Raw genomic sequence first — 20,366 nt, 5'->3', positions numbered from 1 at the left:
TGGTCACACAGCCAGTGTGGCTTAATGGCTAGAGCACCGGCCCGGGAGTTAGAAGGACCTGGGTTCTAATCCTGGCTCTGCCACACGCCTGTCGTGTGACCTTCGGCAACTCACTTGACTTCTCTGGGCCTCAGTTACCTCATCTGTAAAATGGGGATTAAGACTGTGAGCCCCATCTGGGACAGGGATGGTGCCCAACCTGATTAACTTGTTTCTACCCCAGCACTTGGAACAATGCTGGGCACATAGTAAGCGCTTAACAAGTACCATAATTATTATTATTATTCCTAATTCCCACACTCCTCTTCTTCCCAATCCCTCCCTCCCTTCCTCCTTCCACTCTCCACTCTGACACCTTCATCTCAGATCCTGCTTCGGTGACCAGAAGAAGCCAGGTTTCCTGATCCCCCCCAGCTACAAATTCCTTGGAATGGGCCTCTCTGCCACAGAGACGTGGTTTCGAGTTCCTGGGCCCTTGCGGAGTGAAGCAAAAACATCTACAGTTATTTGAATGAGAGTACACTGTGAGCATAATTTTACCTTTGGAATAGATTTTCCTCCCAGATCATCATCAATCGGATTTATTGAGCGCTTACTATGTGCAGAGCACCGTACTAGGTGCTTGGGAAGTACAAATTGGCAACATATAGAGACAGTCCCTACCCAACAGTGGGTTCCCAGATGGGATAACTAGATCCATACAGGTTTGGATAAATTAATTGGCTGTACACCTACCTAATGAATCATTAGGATTCACCTCAAAACCACTCGAAACACGCCAATTCTTTTCTGGGTGGAGTCGAAGTACACATTAAATAGAAAGATATAAGGTGAGGCCGTGACCAAAGAATCCAGGCAGTTGCCAAGACATCGAGATAGCAATTTGACTGCACGCTAGAGTACTGAATCCACAAACTTGTACTTTCCAAGCGCTTAGTACAGTGCTCTGCACACAGTAAGTGCTCAATAAATATGATTGAATGAATGAATGAATGAATAAAGCTTGACAGTCCTGTCTCCTCATGAATAAGAGCTGGAATGTTTCAGCAAAACTTCATCATCATCATCATCATCAATCGTATTTATTGAGCGCTTACTGTGTGCAGAGCACTGTACTAAGCGCTTGGGACGTACAAGTTGGCAACATATAGAGACAGTCCCTACCCAACAGTGGGCTCACAGTCTAAAAACTTCAGAAACAAAGCGTGCGCTCCAGGAAATAGGGTAGATGTTAGACATAGCCTTTAAACTAAAACAGAATTCTTTAATATGCCACTACAATAGACACTATTTAAAAAACATACTGCATGAAATATGTGAACTCCTAGCAATAAAACGTAAGAAAAAATTACCAAGAGGAGGATCTCTCACCAGTCATTAGGATACCAAAATCATTGACCAAATATGCCACATAAGTAATTTTGAAAGTTTATTGGTTTAATAGGTAAAACATACTTGGCCTCCTTTTGGAAATCAGCAATCGCCAAAGTTCATCTGGGATGGATGGGCTCTGCTGGCACTATGCCTCTTGTTTTCCCCACAGAGCACAATTTATTCTTGTTCAGCCCTGGAGCTCAGATTACTACATGTAAAATGGGAAATTCGTACTTACTGAAACGTCTTTCAGGCTCTTCTCGTAGAAGAAATGACCACTTTCTTTACGAAAGTCGAAGATGTACGTGTCAGCTGAACCTTCTTCCCAAACCAGCGCCCTTCTCAATTCATCGATGTACTTCTCCTTTTCCATTGCCATGTCCTCAGCTTCTCGGGAAATATCCACTTCAGACACTGGAAGAAAATGAAAAGTCTACTAGAAAAGCTGGAAATGAACTCCTAATAATGTAAGACTGAAGCTGCTTGGAGCTCTAGACTGTAAGCTAATTGAGGACAGGGAATGTTTCTACCAACCCATGAGACTGTACACAGTGTGGCTCAGTGGAAAAAGCCCGGGCTTTGGAGTCAGAGGTCATGGGTTCAAATCCCGGCTCTGTCAACTGTCAGCTGTGTGACTTTGGGCAAGTCACTTAACTTCTCTGTGCCTCAGTTACCTCATCTGTAAAATGGGGATGAAGACTGTGAGCCTCGCTGTGGGACAACCTGATCACCTTGTCACCTCCCAGCGCTTAGAACAGTGCTTTGCACATAGTAAGCGCTTAACAAATGCCATCATTATTATTATTATTACACCCCCAAGAGCTTAGTAGAGTGCTTTGCATATAGTAAGCACTCAAAATATACGATTGATTTGGGAGAATGAACTGGTCTTTTCCAAACCACGAATCTATACAAATAATGCAATTTCCTCAAATGAAGAGAATAATAAATAACTTCCCAGAAGATAAATCATTTAGAAATGTACACCACTAACCTAAATTAGTCTCTATTCAAAGATACTCATTTTATTTTGTTTTTAATCCATACTTCCATTGAACAGAATTTGAATTTGTACACACTTTAACCCAGGAACCTCACTGAGGATGGGGATTGTGTCGACTCTACTCTGAGAAGCAGCATGGCCTAGTGGATACAGTACACGTCTGGGACTCAGAAGGACCTGGATTCTAATCCTACCTGCACCACTTGTCTGCCGTGTGACCTTGCGCAAGTCACTTAACTTCTCTGTGCCTCAGTCACCTCAACTGCAAAATGGAGAGTAAGACTGTGAGCCCCATGAGCTCCATGTAGGACAGGGACTGATAAACTTGTATCTAACCCAGCACTTAGTACAGTTCCTGGCTCAACAAAAACCGTAAATAAAATAAAGCCAAAATAAAATAATACTCTAGTGTACTCTCCCAAGTGCTTAGTATAGTGATCTGCACACAGTAAGCACTCAAAGACCATTGCCTGATTGTTAGGAAAGACGTTGTTTGGTTACCAGAATGATCAAGATGTTTTATTCATTCATTCAATCATATTTATTGAGGGCTTACTGTGTGCAGAGCACTGTACTAAGCGCTTGGAAAGTACAATTCGACAACAAATACAGGCAATCCCTACCCAACCGTTGTTGGGCCAAGGTAAAATGGGGATGAAGACTATGAGCCCGCCCGTGGGACAACCTGATCACCTTGTAACCTCCCAGTGCTGAGAACAGTGCTTTGCCCATAGTAAGCGCTTAACAAATGCCATCATTGTTATTATTATTATTACACCCCCAAGAGCTTAGTAGAGTGCTTTGCATATAGTAAGCACTCAAAATATACGATTGATTTGGGAGAATTAACTGGTCTTTTCCAAACCAGGTATCTATACAAATAATGCAATTTCCTCAAATAAAGAGAATAATAAATAACTACCCAGAAGATAAATCATTTAGAAATGTACACCACTAACCTAAATTAGTCTCCATTCAAAGATACTCATATTATTTTGTTTTTAATCCATACTTCCATTGAACAGCATTTGAATTTGTACACACACAACTTTAACCCAGGAACCTCACTGAGGATGGGGATTGTGTCGACTCTACTCCGAGAAGCAGCATGGCCTAGTGGATACAGTACAGGTCTGGGACTCAGAAGGACCTGGATTCTAATCCCACCTGCACCACTTGTCTGCTGTGTGACCTTGCACAAGTCACTTAACTTCTCTGTGCCTCAGTCACCTCAACTGCAAAATGGAGAGTAAGACCGTGAGCCCCATGAGCTCCATGTAGGACAGGGACTGATAAACTTGTATCTAACCCCCCTTGTATCTAACTTGTATCTAACTCCCCCTTTTAGACTGTGAGCCCACTGTTGGGTAGGGACTGTCTCTATATGTTGCCAATTTGTACTTCCCAAGCGCTTAGTACAGTGCTCTGCACATAGTAAGCGCTCAATAAATATGATTGATGATGATGATGATGATGATGATCTAACCCAGCGCTTAGTACAGTTCCTGGTTTAACAAAAACCGTAAATAAAATAAAGCCAAAATAAAATAATACTCTAGTGTACTCTCCCAAGTGCTTAGTACAATGCTCTGCACACAGTAAGCACTCAAAGACCATTGCCTGATTGTTAGGAAAGATGTTTGGTTACCAGAAAGATCAACATGTTTTATTCATTCATTCAATCATATTTATTGAGGGCTTACTGTGTGCAGAACACTGTACTAAGCGCTTGGAAAGTACAATTCGACAACAAATAGAGGCAACCCCTACCCAACAACGGGCCAAGGTTGGGAAGAGAACCCACCAGGGTTAGGATGAGCAGGAGGCAAAAAGGGTCTAATTGTAGTATTTGTTAAGGGCTTATTATGTACCAGGCACTGTAATAAGCACAGGGCAAGATACAACGTAATCTAGATCAATCAATCAATCAATCATCTTTATTGAGCACTTACTGTGTGCAGAGCACTGTACTAAGAGCTTGGGAAGTCCAAATTGGCAACATATAGAGACGGTCCCTACCCAACCGTGGGCTCACAGTCTAAAAGGGGGAGACAGAGAACAAAAGCAAACACACTAACAAACTAAAATAAATAGAACAGATATGTACAAGTAAAATAAATAAATAAATCATCATCATCATCAATCGTATTTATTGAGCACTTACTGTGTGCAGAGCACTGTACTAAGCGCTTGGGAAGTCCAAGTTGGCAACATATAGAGACGGTCCCTACCCCACAATGGGCTCACAGTCTAAAAGGGGGAGACAGAGAACAAAACCAAACATACCAACAAACTAAAATAAATAGAATAGATATGTACAAGTAAAATAAATAAATAAATCATCATCATCATCAATCGTATTTATTGAGTGCTTACTGTGTGCAGAGCACTGTACTAAGCACTTGGGAAGTACAAGTTGGCAACATATAGAGACGGTCCCTACCCAACAGTGGGCTCACAGTCTAAAAGGGGGAGACAGAGAACAAAACCAAACATACTAACAAACTAAAATAAATAGAATAGATATGTACAAGTAAAATAAATAAATAAATACAGTAATAAATATGTACAAACATATATGCATAGATACAGGTTATTAGATATGTACAAGTAAAATAAATAGAGTAATAAATATGTACAAACATATATGCATATATACAGGTTATTAGATACGTACAAGTAAAATAAATAAATAGAGTAATAAATATGTACAAACATATATGCATATATACAGGTTATTAGATATGTACAAGTAAAATAAATAGAGTAATAAATATGTACAAACATATGCATATATACAGGTTATTAGATGTGTACAAGTAAAATAAATAGAGTAATAAATATGTACAAACATATATGCATATATACAGGTTATTAGATATGTACAAGTAAAATAAATAGAGTAATAAATATGTACAAACATATATGCATATATACAGGTTATTAGATATGTACAAGTAAAATAAATAAATAGAGTAATAAATATGTACAAACATATATGCATATATACAGGTTATTAGATATGTACAAGTAAAATAAATAGAGTAATAAATATGTACAAACATATATGCATATATACAGGTTATTAGATATGTACAAGTAAAATAAATAAATAGAGTAATAAATATGTACAAACATATATGCATATATACAGGTTATTAGATATGTACAAGTAAAATAAATAGAGTAATAAATATGTACAAACATATATGCATATATACAGGTTATTAGATATGTACAAGTAAAATAAATAGAGTAATAAATATGTACAAACATATATGCATATATACAGGTTATTAGATATGTACAAGTAAAATAAATAATAGAGTAATAAATATGTACAAACATATGCATATATACAGGTTATTAGATATGTACAAGTAAAATAAATAAATAGAGTAATCAATATGTACAAGCATATATGCATATATACAGGTTATTAGATGTGTACAAGTAAAATAAACAAATAGAGTAATAAATATGTACAAACATATATACAGGTTCTAGATGGACACAGTCCCTGTCCCACATGGGGCTCACGTGGGACTCCCCATTTTTCAGATGGTGCAACAGGCACAGAGAGGTTAAGTGACTTGCCCAAGGGCACACAGTAGACAAGTGGTTAGAACAGTGCTTTGCACAGAGTAAGCGCTTAATAAATGCTATTGTAAAAAAAAAAGTGGCAGACCCAGGATTAGACCCCACGTCCTTCTGACTCCTAGGCCTATGAATGGGGTAGAGGGAAGCTTTTCCTTGACTTTCCCTAGACAAGCCTCCGCTTGGTAGGAAAGGAAGTTGGCTCTCCCTTTGGCTCCATACCTTTTCTCCCCTAAATTCTTCCAAGCTGCTTTCTCTAACTCCCCTTCCCCTCCCAGCTCTTGCTTGCGGCTGTCTTCCCTCATTTAATTGAGCCATTTAGCTGGGGGAGATAGGGGAACGGGGGTCTGTTTGTGTGGATGTGTGGCATTTATGCCATATACACACGACACGTATGCCATATATTCAATTCACATATTCACACATACGCCACATATGTGGCACATGCTTTTAGACTGTGAGCCCACTGTTGGGTAGGGACTGTCTCTATATGTTGCCAACTTGGACTTCCCAAGCGCTTAGTACAGTGCTCTGCATCATCATCATCCATCATATTTATTTAGCGCTTACTATGTGCAGAGGACTGTACTAAGCGCTTGGGAAGTACAAATTGGCAACATATAGAGACAGTCCCTACCCAACAGTGGGCTCACAGTCTAAAAGGGGGGAGACAGAGAACAAAACCAAACATACTCACAAAATAAAATAAATAGAATAGATATGTACAAGTCAAATAAATAAATAAATAGAGTGATAAATACGTACAAACATATATACATCTATACAGGTGCTGTGGGGAAGGGAAGGAGGTAAGATGGGGGGGATGGAGAGGGGGATGAGGGGGAGAGGAAGGAAGGGGCTCAGTCTGGGAAGGCCTCCTGGAGGAGGTGAGCTCTCAGTAGGGCCTTGAAGGGAGGAAGAGAGCTAGCTTGGCGGATGTGCGGAGGGAGGGCATTCCAGGCCAGGGGGATGACGTGGGCCGGGGGTCGATGGCGGGACAGGCGAGAACGAGGCCCGGTGAGGAGGTTAGCGGCGGCAGAGGAGCGGAGGGTGCGGGCTGGGCTGGAGAAGGAGAGAAGGGAGGTGAGGTAGGAGGGGGCGAGGGGATGGACAGCCTTGAAGCCCAGGATGAGGAGTTTCTGCCTGATGCGCAGACTGGAGATTTTAGAGACATCTACCACCCACCTAAGATATCGCCCACAGAAACCAATTTCTTAGTTACGCCTCTAGATTGTGAGCTCGTTGTGGGCAGGGAACGTATATACCAACTCCGGTATATATCTGGTCTCTATCTGTTTCCGACTTGCACTTCCCAAGCGCTTAGCGCAGTGCTCTGCACACAGTAGGTGCTCAATAAATACGGTCAATTGACTCTAAGCAGAATGCTAAATTAAAGATATTTTAAGAGATGTCCCTGAGCCCGCTCATGCTTCCAATACCATTTCAAACAAGCTGAAGAAAGATCATTTTCTAAGATTATCGTTAGCCACGGACATTTGCAACAACTTCTCTAAGGGCCTCAGTGTCCTCGGCCAAATGGGAAAAAGACTGACTGCTCCTTATCTATCTGGGAAGTGATCCTGACCAATGACAAATGTGAAAATTGAGCGAAGAAAGGCACTGCGTGAATTTCTTTTCCCGGAACACGGGATCTCTGTTACCAGAACAGCTTGAAATCCCTGGGTTCAAAAACAAACTGCAGAGAACATAAATATCAGTGTCAGTGTCCTGGGGATGTGGGGCACCACTTCAAAGCTACCTGGACATCTGTGGGCAGGGAATGTCACTGTTTATTGTTGTACTGTACTTTCCCAAGCGCTTAGTACAGTGCTCTGCACACAGTAAGCGCTTAATAAATGTGACTGAATGAATGAACCTGACAGACCCTGCCCCGCCTCGCCAAATCTCCCATTTCGGCTCTGCTGTCAACTCAACAGATACCAGCTTTTACAGTTGAAGAAGAAGTGCTCGATAATTTCTGGTAAAAATAGCAAGAACACTATCTTAGATTAGCCATACAATTCATTCATTCATTCTATTGCATTTATTGAGTGCTCAAGGAACTGTACTAAGCTCCTGGGAGAGTACAATATAACAGTTAACAGGAACATTCCCTGCCCACATAGCGCTGACAGTCTAAAGGGGGAGACAGACATTATTATAAATACATGCAAATACTGCAAAAAAGGATCTTTTTTAGGCTTCTTTGTCCTAGAAAGTGAGCTACTACTTTGAGAAATGCTAAATCTTGGTAAAAGTCACACTAATGATATCACCAGGATAAACAGCAGTGCCAAAATAATGGATGGTTTTGATTATGAATAGGACTTGACCAGTGGTTTGGCTGTTGGGCTGGACTTCAAAATCATGGATTGAACGTCACCTTCCCATTTACTGTATTTTTTCATTCATTCAATCATATTTATTCATTCATTCAATCGCATTTATTGTACTTCCCAAGCGCTTGTACTTCCCAAGCACTTAGTACAGTGCTCTGCACACAGTAAGCGCTCAATAAATATGATTGATTGATTTATTGAGTGCTTACTGCAGAGCACCGTGCTAAGCGCTTGGGAAGTCCAAGTTGGCAACATATACAGACGGTCCCTACCCAACAGTGGGCTCACAGTCTAGAATTGAATTTATTGAGCACTTACTGTATGCAGAGCACTGTACTAAGCATTTGTGAAGGTACAGCAATAAAGAGACATTCTCTACCTCCAAGGAGCTCACAGTCTAAAGGGGGGAGACACACACCAATGCCAATAAATTACAGAGGTGCACATCAATCAATCAATCAATCGTATTTATTGAGCGCTTACTGTGTGCAGAGCACTGTACTAAGCGCTTGGGAAGTACAAGTTGGCAACATATAGAGACAGTGGGGCTGGGAGGGGGGAGAACAAAGGGAACAAGACAGGGGGACACAGAAGGGGTTGAGAGATGAGGAAAAACGGGGAGAGGTTAGTCTGGGAAGGTCTCAGAGGAGATGTGCCTTCAGTAAGGCTTTGAAGTTGGGCAGAGTCAGATTTGAGGAGGATATAGTAAGCGCTTAATAAATGTCAATATTATTATTATTATTAGGCGGGATGTGGGCCAGGACTCCGCGGCAAGACAGGTGAGACCCGAGGCACAGTGAGCCGGTCTAGTGTGTGGGCCGGGTTGAAGGAGGAGAGTAGCGAGGTGGGCAAGCCCGTGCGGTGCTTTAAAAATGGCAAGGAGTCTTTGTTTGAAGCGGAGATGGGTGGGCAACCACTGGAGCTTTTTGAAGAACGGGGTGCCATGTTCTGAACGCTTTTGTAGAAGAATGATCTGGCCAGCAGAGCGAGGTATGGACTGGAGTGGGGAGAGACAGGAGGCTGGGAGGTCAACAGGGAGACTGTGGCAGTAATCCAGGAGGGACGGGATGAGTGATTATATTAACGTGGTGGCAATTGGGATAGAGAAGAAAGGGGCAGATCTGAGTTGTGTTGTGAAGGGGGGATCGGCGGGCTTTAGTGATGGAATGAACAAGTGGGTTGGGTGAGGGAGAGAAGTCACCGATAATGCCAAGGTTTGTGAGACGGGAAGGGCGGTGGTGCCATCAGGGAAACAGCGTGGCTCAGGGGAAAGAGCCCGCGCTTTGGAGTCAGAGGTCAGGGGCCCAAATCCTGGCTCCGCCAATTGTCAGCTGGGTGACTTTGGGGCAGGTCACTTCACTTCTCTGGGCCTCAGTTCCCTCATCTGTAAAATGGGGATTAAGACTGTGAGCCCCAAGTGGGACAACCTGATCACCCCGTATCCCCCGGGCGCTTAGAACAGTGCCTTGCACATAGAAAGCGCTTAACAAATACCATCGTTATTATTATTATTATCTACAGTGATAGGAAAGTCAGGGGGAGGACAGGGTTTGGGTGGGAAGATAAGGAGTTCTGTTTTGGACATGTTATCTTACCTCCTTCCCTTCCCCACAGCACCTGTATATATGTATATATGTTTGTACATATTTTTTACTCTATTTATTTTATTTGTACATATCTATTCTATTGATTTTATTTTGTTAGTATGTTTGGTTTTGTTCTCTGTCTCCCCCTTTTAGACTGTGAGCCCACTGTTGGGTAGGGACTGTCTCTATATGTTGCCAATTTGTACTTCCCAAGTGCTTAGTACAGTGCTCTGCACATAGTAAGCGCTCAATAAATATGATTGATGATGATGATGATATGCTGATGTTAAGCTGGGGGTGATAGGAGGACATCCAAGCAGAGATGTCTTGATGGCAAGAGAAACTACGAGATTGCAGAGAGGGAGAAAGATCAGGGCTGGAGATGTAGATTTGGGAATCATCCGCAAAGAGGTGGTAGTTGAAATCATGGGAGTGAATGAGCTCGCCAAGGGAGTAGTGGTAGATGGAGGATAGAAGGGGACCCAGAATTGAGCCTTGAGGGACCCCCAGAGTTAGGGGGTGGGAGGCAGAGGAGGAGCTCGCAAACAGCAACTTTAAAGCATTACAGGTCGAGAAGCAGTGTGGCTCAGTGGAAAGAGCCCGGGCTTTGGAGTCAGAGGTCATGGGTTCAAATCCTGCCTCCGCCAACTGTCAGCTGTGTGACTCCAGGCAAGTCACTTCACTTCTCTGTGCCTCAGTTCCCTCATCTGTAAAATGGGGATGAAAACTGTGAGCCTCCCGTGGGATAACCTGATCACCTTGTAACCTCTCCAGCGCTTAACAAATATCATTATTATTATTACAATGACTCAAAGAAAAGATTCATAGAATTTTGGTTGACTGACCCAGCATTCCAAAATACGACGCAACTATTAATCACCAACTAGATAAAAATGGATGAAATGACATATGTTTTCAACAAAACAAATGTAAGGTCATGTTAGCAAATGGTACATCCAGACTGCATCAAGTCCAGCTAATGGTCCTTTAAACAGCTGTCATCAGGAGGGAGATAGTGACGGATTATGTTTCTAGAAAGTCAACTGAGGCAGAGAGATTCCTGTCCAGCAGGAGAACCTCCCCATATATCACTGGAAATGTCACTTTGGTGTCATTTTATGCACCACAGAGTACAAGCAGGCACACTTTTTTCTCAAAAAACAGACTAATATCATCAGATTGCAAACAGTACCACTTCATTCACTCATTCATTCATTCGTATTTATTGAGCCCTTACTGTGTGCTGAGCACTGTACTACGCGCTTGGGAAGTACAAGTCGGCAACATATAGAGATGGTCCCTACCCAACGACAGGCTTACAGTCTAGAATTTAATAAAATGAGATATATTTTTTAAAAGCAAACTGTACTCTTCTAATAATATACTAATGCCCTAGATTAATAAATGCTTTTATTCATGTTTAGGGAAGCAGCATGGCTTAGTGACAAGAGCACGGGCTTAGGAGTCAGAGGTCATGGGTTCGAATCCCGACTCCGGCGCTTATCAGCTGTGTGACTTTAGGCAAGTCACTTCACTTCCCTGGGCCTCAGTTCCCTCATCTGTAAAGTGGGGGTGAAGACTGCGAGCCCCACGTGGGACAATCTGATTATCCTGTATCTACCCCAGCGCTTAGAACAGTGCTTGGCACATATTAATCACTTAACAAATACCAACATTATTATTATTATTATTATGTTTTCCCATTTTGTCAATAACACCATCATTGTCCCTGTCCCAGAAGTCTGAAAATTCAGTGTCATCTTCAAATCTTCATGGTCTTTCCAGTCTCATATTCAATCCACTGCCAAATCCTGCCAATTCTTCTGACACAACATCTCTTGGATTTGCTCCAACAGCCCTACTGTACCGCTTTGGCCAAGTCACTTAACTTCTCTGTGCCTTAGTTTCATTTGCAAAATGGGGATTTAATACCTGTTCCCCTCCTACTTAGGCTGAATACAATCTGCATACACTGACTCCAGTACAGCACATGGTACACTGAAGTCCCTAAATAACATTATTGTTATCATCATTAGTAGTAATAATTATAATAATAATGATGGCATTTGTTAAGCGCTTACTATAATAATAATAATAATAATAATGATGGTATTTGTTAAGCGCTTACTATGTGCAAAGCACTGTTCTAAGCACTGGGGAGGTTACAAGGTGATCAGGTTGTCCCACCGGGGGCTCACAGTTTTAATCCCCATTTTACAGGCGAGGTAACTGAGGCCCAGAGAAGAGAAGTGACTTGCCCAAAGTCACACAGCTGACAGTTGGCGGAGCTGGGATTTGAACCCATGACCTCTGACTCCAAAGCCCAGGCTCTTTCCACAGAGCAGGAGCTTAGCTCCAAGCAGATTCATTCTGGATTCGGCCTCCGTCTCCAGCAGTTGTCATCATCATCATCATCATCATCATCATCAATCGTATTTATTGAGCGCTTACTGTGTGCAGAGCACTGTACTAAGCGCTTGGGAAGTACAAGTTGGCAACATATAGAGACAGTCCCTACCCAACTGTGGGCTCACAGTCTAGAAGGGGGAGACAGAGAACAAAACCAAACATACTAACAAAATAAAATAAATAGAATAGATATGTACAAGTAAAATAAATAAATAGAGTAATAAATATGTACAAACATATATTCATATGTACAAGTGCTGTGGGGAAGGGAAGGAGGTAAGATGGGGGGATGGAGAGGGGGACGAGGGGGAGAGGAAGGAGGGGGCTAGAATGAGTGATGTGGGGAACACTGTAGCGGGGATTGCTGGCATCTTGGCTCCGAGGGGAATACGCAGGAGCAGCAATCGAGGAGGTTCGATTCAGGGGGAAGTTTGAGTCTGATCTAGTCTGATCTGGGGTTTTCGGATCCCTTGAGCCTCAGTTTCCCTATCTGTGAAATGGGCTTGGCGCGATGATCCTTTCCTTCCTCCTGCTGGGACTGAATTAATTCAAGGGACAGCCCAATTAACGATAACGCTAATAACAATGATAATAACTGTGGTACTTGGATGAGAAGCAGTGTGGCTCAGTGGAAAGAGCCCGGGCTTTGGAGTCAGAGGTTATGGGTTCAAATTCCGGCTCCGCCACTTAGCTGTGCGACTTGGGCAAGCCACTTGACTCCTCTGTGCCTCAGTTCCCTCACCCGTAAAATGGGGATGAAGACTGTGAGCCCCCCGTGGGACATCCTGATCACCTTGTAACCTCTCCATCATCATCATCAACATCATCAATCATATTTATTGAGCGCTTACTATGTGCAGAGCACTGTACTAAGCGCTTGGGAAGTACAAACTGGCAACATATACAGACAGTCCCTACCCAACAGTGGGCTCACAGTCTAAAAGTCTCCAGCGTTTAGAACAGTGCTTTGCACATAGTAAGCGCTTAATAAACGCTATCATTATTATTATTACTATTATTAGGCGAGACTGAAGAAAGAGAGAGGAGCCTTTGCAATGGGGTCGAGGTCCTGGTGCAAGGGCAGCCCCCTTCCACGGGACATCCGCGGAGCATCCGCACCGCAACAGGTGCGGGGCGGGCTTTTAGACAGAACCGGGCAGAGGTGGCCGCTTGCCAAAGGCTTATCTAAGGCCTACATAAGTGTGGCGCAGTTAGAAATATACGGCGCATGAGCAGAAAGCAGAGCCAGGAATTCTAGGAATCACAACAAAACGAGGGATCCTGGATATCATAGCAGAGCGAGGGATTCTGCGTATTGCAGTATTCCGTGGACATACAAATACATACATCTTCTCCCTCCCTGCTGACAAGAACTGGGACAGAGTCCGTGTCTGACCTCTTTATCTCCTATCTAATCCAGTGCTTCGTATAGTGCTTGGTGCAGAGTAAGTGCTGGACAAATACCACTATTATCAATCAATCAATCAATCGTATTTATTGAGCGCTTACTGTGTGCAGAGCACTGGACTAAGCGCTCGGGAAGTACAAGTTGGCAACATATAGAGACAGTCCCTACCCAACAGTGGGCTCACAGTCTAAAAGGGGGAGACAGGGAACAAAACCAAACATACTAACAAAATAAAATAAATAGAATAGATATGTACAAGTAAAATAAATAAATAGAGTAATAAATATGTACAATTGTACAATTATGTACAATATAATTATGTATTATTATCATCATTACCATTATTATAGAAAGGGCAAAGAGAAAGGACAGCAAAATGATGGCACTCTTGAGAAAATAGAAAGCGGGTGGGAAGCAAGTGAGGAGAAGAGATTGGAGAGGAAAGGAAGGAGAAAAGGAGAAAGGGGTGGTGAGGAAGGAAGCGTTAGAGACTATACGTGAGTTCCTATCTATGCACGTACTTATGGCCAGACGTGTGAAATGAAGCATATTACTCCTGGAACTCCATAATAATAATAATAATAATAATAATAATAATAATAATAATGTTGGTATTTGTTAAGCGCTTACTATGTGCAAAACACTGTTCTAAGTGCTGGGGTAGATACAAGGTAATCAGGTTGTCCCATGAGGGGCTCACAGTCTTCATCCCCATTTTACGGATGAGGGAACTGAGACCCAGAGAAGTGAGGTGACTTGCCCAAAGTCACCCAGCTGACAAGTGGCGGGGCCGGGATCTGAACCCGCGGCCTCTGACTCCAAAGCCCGGGCTCTTTCCACTGAGCCACGCTGAAATACCACCTTCCTTCCCGATGGTCTCATTGGAATAGTCAATCTAAGGGCGCTGATTTAAGACTTCCAAGTCCCATGAGTTAATGAGGAGATGGCGTCTCAATGCCTGGGGTTGATGTATAAACCACCTGCTAATGTCAGCTTGATGAAAAGAGCTCATTCGTATTAGTTGCTTCTTTAGCCCAACAGTCTGGGTGTTTGTCTCTGTTAAAGAAAACACACCCTATTGGGTCACATCAGTAGGTAAATGACCAAGGGGAAAAAAAGAATGATATATGGAGGTGGCCACGGTGGTGGTGGCATAAATTGCATCTGCAACTGCATTAACCTCCTCACTGTACCTCGTTCTTGCCTGTCCCACCATCGATCCCCAGCCCACGTCCTCCCGCTGGCCTGGAATGCCCTCCCTCCGCACATCCGCCAAGCTAGTTCTCTTCCTCCCTTCAAAGCCCTACTGAGAGCTCACCTCCTCCAGGAGGCCTTCCCAGACTGAGCCCCCTCCTTCCTCTCCTCCTCTCCATCCCCCCTGCCCTAACTCCTTCCCCTCCCCACAGCACCTGTATATATGTATATATGCTTGTACATATTTATTTATTTATTTTACTTGTACATATTTATTCTATTTATTTTATTTTGTTAGTATGCTTTGTTTTGTTCTCTGTCTTCCCCTTCTAGACTCTGAGCCCACTGTTGGGTAGGGACCGGCTCTATATGTCGCCAACTTGTACTTCCCAAGTGCTTAGTACAGTGCTCTGCACACAGTAAGCGCTCAATAAATACGATTGAATGACTGACAGTGAATATGTTTGTACAGATTGATTACACTATTTTACTTGTACATATTTACTATTCTATTTATTTTGTTAATGATGTGCATTTAGCTTTAATTCTATTTGTTCTGATGACTTGACACCTGTCCATGTGTTTTGTTTCGTTGTCTGTCTCCCCCTTCTAGCCTGTGAGCTCGTTGTTGGGTAGGGACCGTCTCTATATGTTGCCAACTTGTGCTTCCCAAGCGCTTACTACAGTGCTCTGCACAGGGTAAGCGCTCAATAAATATGATTGATTGATTGATTTAGCTTTAATTCTATTTGTTCTGATGACTTGACACCTGTCCACGTGTTTTGTTTTGTTGTCTGTCTCCCCCTTCTAGCCTGTGAGCCCGTTGTTGGGTAGGGACCATCCCTATATGTTGCCAACTTGGACTTCCCTAGCGCTTAGTCCAGTGCTCTGCACACAGTAAGTGCTCAATAAATATGATTGAATGAATAAAAGAAATTGCAAACTAGAACCTAAAGCGTACATTTCTAAGCACTCCTCCGAGTTCCAGTGAAAGGTCTGCGATTCTGCCTCGACAGCCTCTAACTTCTTTAATGCTTCTTAGTTCGTTCATTCAATCGTATTTATTGAGCGCTTACTGTGTGTAGAGCACTGTACTAAACGCTTGGGAAGATATTAGTGTTTCATTCATTCATTCATTCAATCATATTTATTGAGCACTTACTGTGTGCAGAGCACTGTACTAAGCGCTTGGGAAGTACAAGTCGGCAACATATAGAGACGGTCCCTACCCAACAGTGGGCTCACAGTCTAGAAGGGGGAGACGGAGAACAAAACAAAACATATTAACAAAATAAAATAATTAGAATAAATATGTACAAATAAAATAAATAAATAAATAAATAAATAAGGGTACATTGGCCAAATCAATCATATTTATTGAGCACTTACTGGGTGCAGAGCACTGTACTAAACACTTGGCTGAGTACAATATCACCAACAGATTGATTAGAATTACAACAGAATTGGCAGACATGTTCTCCGCCCACAAGGAGCTTACAGTTTAGAGGAAATGGTGTTAGCTGGGAGCCCGCTGTGGACAGGGATTTTCTCGATTTGTTGCTAAATTGTACCTTCCAAGTGCTTAATACAGTGCTCTGCACATAGTAAATGCTCAATAAATATGATTGAATGAATGAGGTCACGGCGCGACGCTTTATGCAGTGCTGCTATTTAAGACCCCATAAATACTAGGCGGCGGAGAAAAATTATCGGGTTTGAGAGAGATGGGGGAATCAGACACAGGGAGAGGGAGAATCAGAGAGACGGACAGAAGCAGAGACAGAGATGGGGGAATCAGAGAGAGACAGAGATAGGGAGAGAAGGGGAGAATCGGGGAGAATCGGACAGGGAGACCGAGATGGGGGAATTATCGGATCGAATTATTGGATTTGCAATATTAATGGCTGAATGGGGCCTTGATAAAGAGGAATGAGAAGTAAACTATCTGCCGTTTCCTGATGAGCAGACCGGCAGCTAGATGGATAGAGACCATAACAACGATAAGGGAAGAACTGGGAGAAAGGTTACGGATTATGGCAAAAGACGGGACGTTCTGGAGAAAAGACACCCAGAGAGTCGCTAGGAATCAGAAATGACTAGACGGCACTTGATAACAATTATTCTAATATTCTTCTTATTATTATTCTAATAATTGCCTAGTGGAAAGAGCCAAGGACCTGGGCTCTGATACCAGCTCTGCCACTTGTCTGCTGGGTGACCTTGGGAAAGTCACTTAACTTCTCTGTGCCTCAGCTACCTCACTTGTGAAATGAGGATCAGGACTCCCCCTTTTAGACTGTGAGCCCACTGCTGGGTAGGGACTGTCTCTATATGTTGCCAATTTGTACTTCCCAAGCGCTTAGTACAGTGCTCTGCACATAGTAAGCGCTCAATAAATACGATTGATGATGATGATGATGATGATGATGACTGTGGGCCCCACAAGGACTGTGTCCGACCTGATAAGCTGGTATCTATCCCAACGCTTATAATAATAATAATGATGGCATTTATTAAGCGCTTACTATGTGCAAAGCACTGTTCTAAGCGCTGGGGAGGTTACAAGGTGATCAGGTTGTCCCACATGGGGCTCACAGTCTCCATCCCCACTTTCCAGATGAGGTAACTGAGGCCCAGAGAAGTGAAGTGTGCCCAAAGTCACACAGCTGACAATTGGCGGAGCCGGGATTTGAACCCATGACCTCTTACTCCAAAGCCCGCGCTCTTTTCCACTGAGCTACGCTGGTTCTCCAGGCTTAGTAGGATGCCTGGCACATATGAGGCGTTCAATGAATACCATAAAAAAATGTTAAAAGGGGAACGCTCACAGAAAGGCAGTGGCTAAGGAACCGTCACCACAATACGGTTACTACATGGATGCGTAAAGAAGCGGGCTAGTTTGATTGATGATGGAGTCTCTTGTCATGAAGATGGATGAGCTGTCTTCAATCACCAAGACTGGGACAGAGAAACTATGCCAAAGAATAGATTATAATCCAGGAATTTGCGCAGTACAACCCACACGCTCTCATCCCTGTACACAGGATGCTCTGCACACTGTTACGTGCTCAAATCAATCAATCAATCAATCAATCGTATTTATTGAGCACTTACTGTGTGCAGAGCACTGTACTAAGCGCTTGGGAAGTACAAGTTGGCAACATAATGCTACCAATTGAGTCATGTTAATCACGTTCCTGCTGGGAAAGAGGGTGCAATAACTGCCCTGATTGCCAATAGAATTGAACAATCGTATATGAGTGCTTAATGTGTGCAAAGCACTGGATTAAGTGCTTGGGAAAGAACAATATAAGAGAGTTTGGTAGACATCATCATCATCATCATCATCAATCGTATTTATTGAGCGCTTACTATGTGCAGAGCACTGTACTAAGTGCTTGGGAAGTACAAATTGGCAGCATATAGAGACAGTCCCTACCCAACAGTGGGCTCACAGTCTAAAAGGGGGAGGCAGAGAAAAAAACCAAACATACTAACAAAATAAAATAAATAGAATAGATCTGTACAAATAAAATAAATAAATAAATAGAGTAAAAAATATGTACAAACATATATACATATATACAGGTGCTGTGGGGAAGGGAAGGAGGTAAGATGGGGGGATGGAGAGGGGGACGAGGGGGAGAGGAAGGAAGGGGCTCAGTCTGGGAAGGCCTCCTGGAGGAGGTGAGCTCTCAGCAGGGCCTTGAATCATGTTAATCATGTTCCTGCTGGGAAAGTGGGTGCAATAACTGCCCTGATTGCCAATAGAGTTGAACAATCATATATGAGTGCTTAATGTGTGCAAAGCACTGGATTAAGTGCTTGGGAAAGAACAATATAAGAGAGTTTGGTAGACATCATTATTCTTATTATTATTATGGTATTTAAGCACTTTCTATGTGCCAGGCACTGTACTAAGCGCTGAGACACTGAAAAGCAGCATGGCCTAATAGATAGAGCATGGGGCTGGGAGTCAGAAGGTTACGGTCATGGGTTCTAATCCTATCCCTGCCACTTAATAATAAATACTAATAATAATGGTATTTGTTAAGCGCTTACTATGTGCAAAGCACTGTTCTAAGCGCTGGGGAGGTTACAAGGTGATCAGGTTGCCCCACCAGGGGCTCACAGTTTTAATCTCCAAAATCACACTTGTTTGCTATGTGACCTTGGGCAAATAACTTAACTTTTCTGTGCCTCATTTACTTCATCTGGGAGCTCTATGTGGGACGGGGGCTGTGCCCAACGTTCATTCATTCATTCAATCGTATTTATTGAGCGCTTACTGTGTGCACAGCACTGTACTAAGCGCTTGGGAGGTACAAGTTGGCAACATGCTTATCTTGTATCTACCCCAGCACTTAAAACAATGCAAAACAAAACAGAGAAGCAGCGTGGCTCAGTGGAAAGAGCCCGGGCTTTGGAGTCAGAGGTGGTGGGTTCAAATCCCCGCTCCACCAATTGTCAGCTGTGGGACTTTGGGCAAGTCACTTCACTTCTCTGGGCCTCAGTTATCTCATCCGTAAAATGGGGATTAAGACTTTGAGCCCCCCGTGGGACAACCTGATCACCTTGTAACCTTCCCAGCGCTTAGAACAGTGCTTTGCACATAGTAAGCGCTTAATAAATGCCATTATTATTATTATTATTATTATTCTGAGTTCTGACAGTCTCCATACCTTTAGCCATATCCATGGGGAACTCACTATATACTACTGAATATCACAGGAGGGTTTCAAGTTTGAGATTTTTGGAGGACAATACAGGATCAGTTGTTTTGGTTTGAATAATAATAATAATAATAATAATGTTGGTATTTGTTAAGCGCTTACTATGCGCCAAACACTGTTCTAAGCACTGGGGGGATACAAGGTAATCAAGGGTGCCCACGTGGGGCTCAGTCTTCATCCCCATTATACAGAGGAGGGAACTGAGGCCTAGAGAAGTGGCGTGACCTGCCCAAAGTCACACAGCTGGCAAGCGGCAGAGCGGAATTAGAACCCACGACCGGGCTCTTTCCCCTGATCCACGCTGCTTCTTAAGACTGTGGGCCAACACGGGGGACAACCTGATCGCCTCGTATCCCCCCATGACTATGACTACCTCACAATAGCCTATAGGTAACTAGAATCATATGACAATTATAATTAGTAGCCAGGCTGCTGAGTTAATAGGGATATTTCAACATCATACAAAACATCACACTCACTCATGCTGAGATTCCAGAAACAGAGCTAAAGCAATTATACCGACGACGTTCAACGTGTAACAGACTAAAAAGACTTGAAGGATCTTAACTTCACTTTGAAAGGAAGTGTGACACTCAAAGGGAAGGAAAAATAACCCACGTCGAAGGTTACAGATGCCAAAACATATAAGAAAAAGGAACAGGATGAGGACTAGGCAGAAAATTCATTTTCAAATTTTACCTATTTAGTTAAATGTCTTAGTGA

At 42.9% G+C, this 20,366-nt stretch overlaps 1 protein-coding gene across 2 annotated transcripts in view; it reads right to left on the bottom strand.

Annotated features, from left to right (window-relative positions):
• Positions 1-20,366, bottom strand: part of XRCC4 (X-ray repair cross complementing 4) — a 273,201-nt gene that overhangs the window by 210,483 nt on the left and 42,352 nt on the right. For both annotated transcript variants that reach the window (XM_038765724.1, XM_038765723.1), the window contains exon 3: positions 1,613-1,788. In XM_038765724.1, coding sequence (XP_038621652.1) covers positions 1,613-1,788 — 176 coding nt within the window. The remainder of the gene's footprint in view (positions 1-1,612; positions 1,789-20,366) is intronic.

The sequence above is a fragment of the Tachyglossus aculeatus genome, chromosome 23, assembly GCF_015852505.1.
Source record: "Tachyglossus aculeatus isolate mTacAcu1 chromosome 23, mTacAcu1.pri, whole genome shotgun sequence".
Taxonomy (NCBI): Eukaryota; Metazoa; Chordata; class Mammalia; order Monotremata; family Tachyglossidae; genus Tachyglossus; species Tachyglossus aculeatus.
The sequence above is the reverse complement of the archived record's forward strand: the minus strand, read 5'-3'. Positions and strand labels throughout refer to the sequence as shown.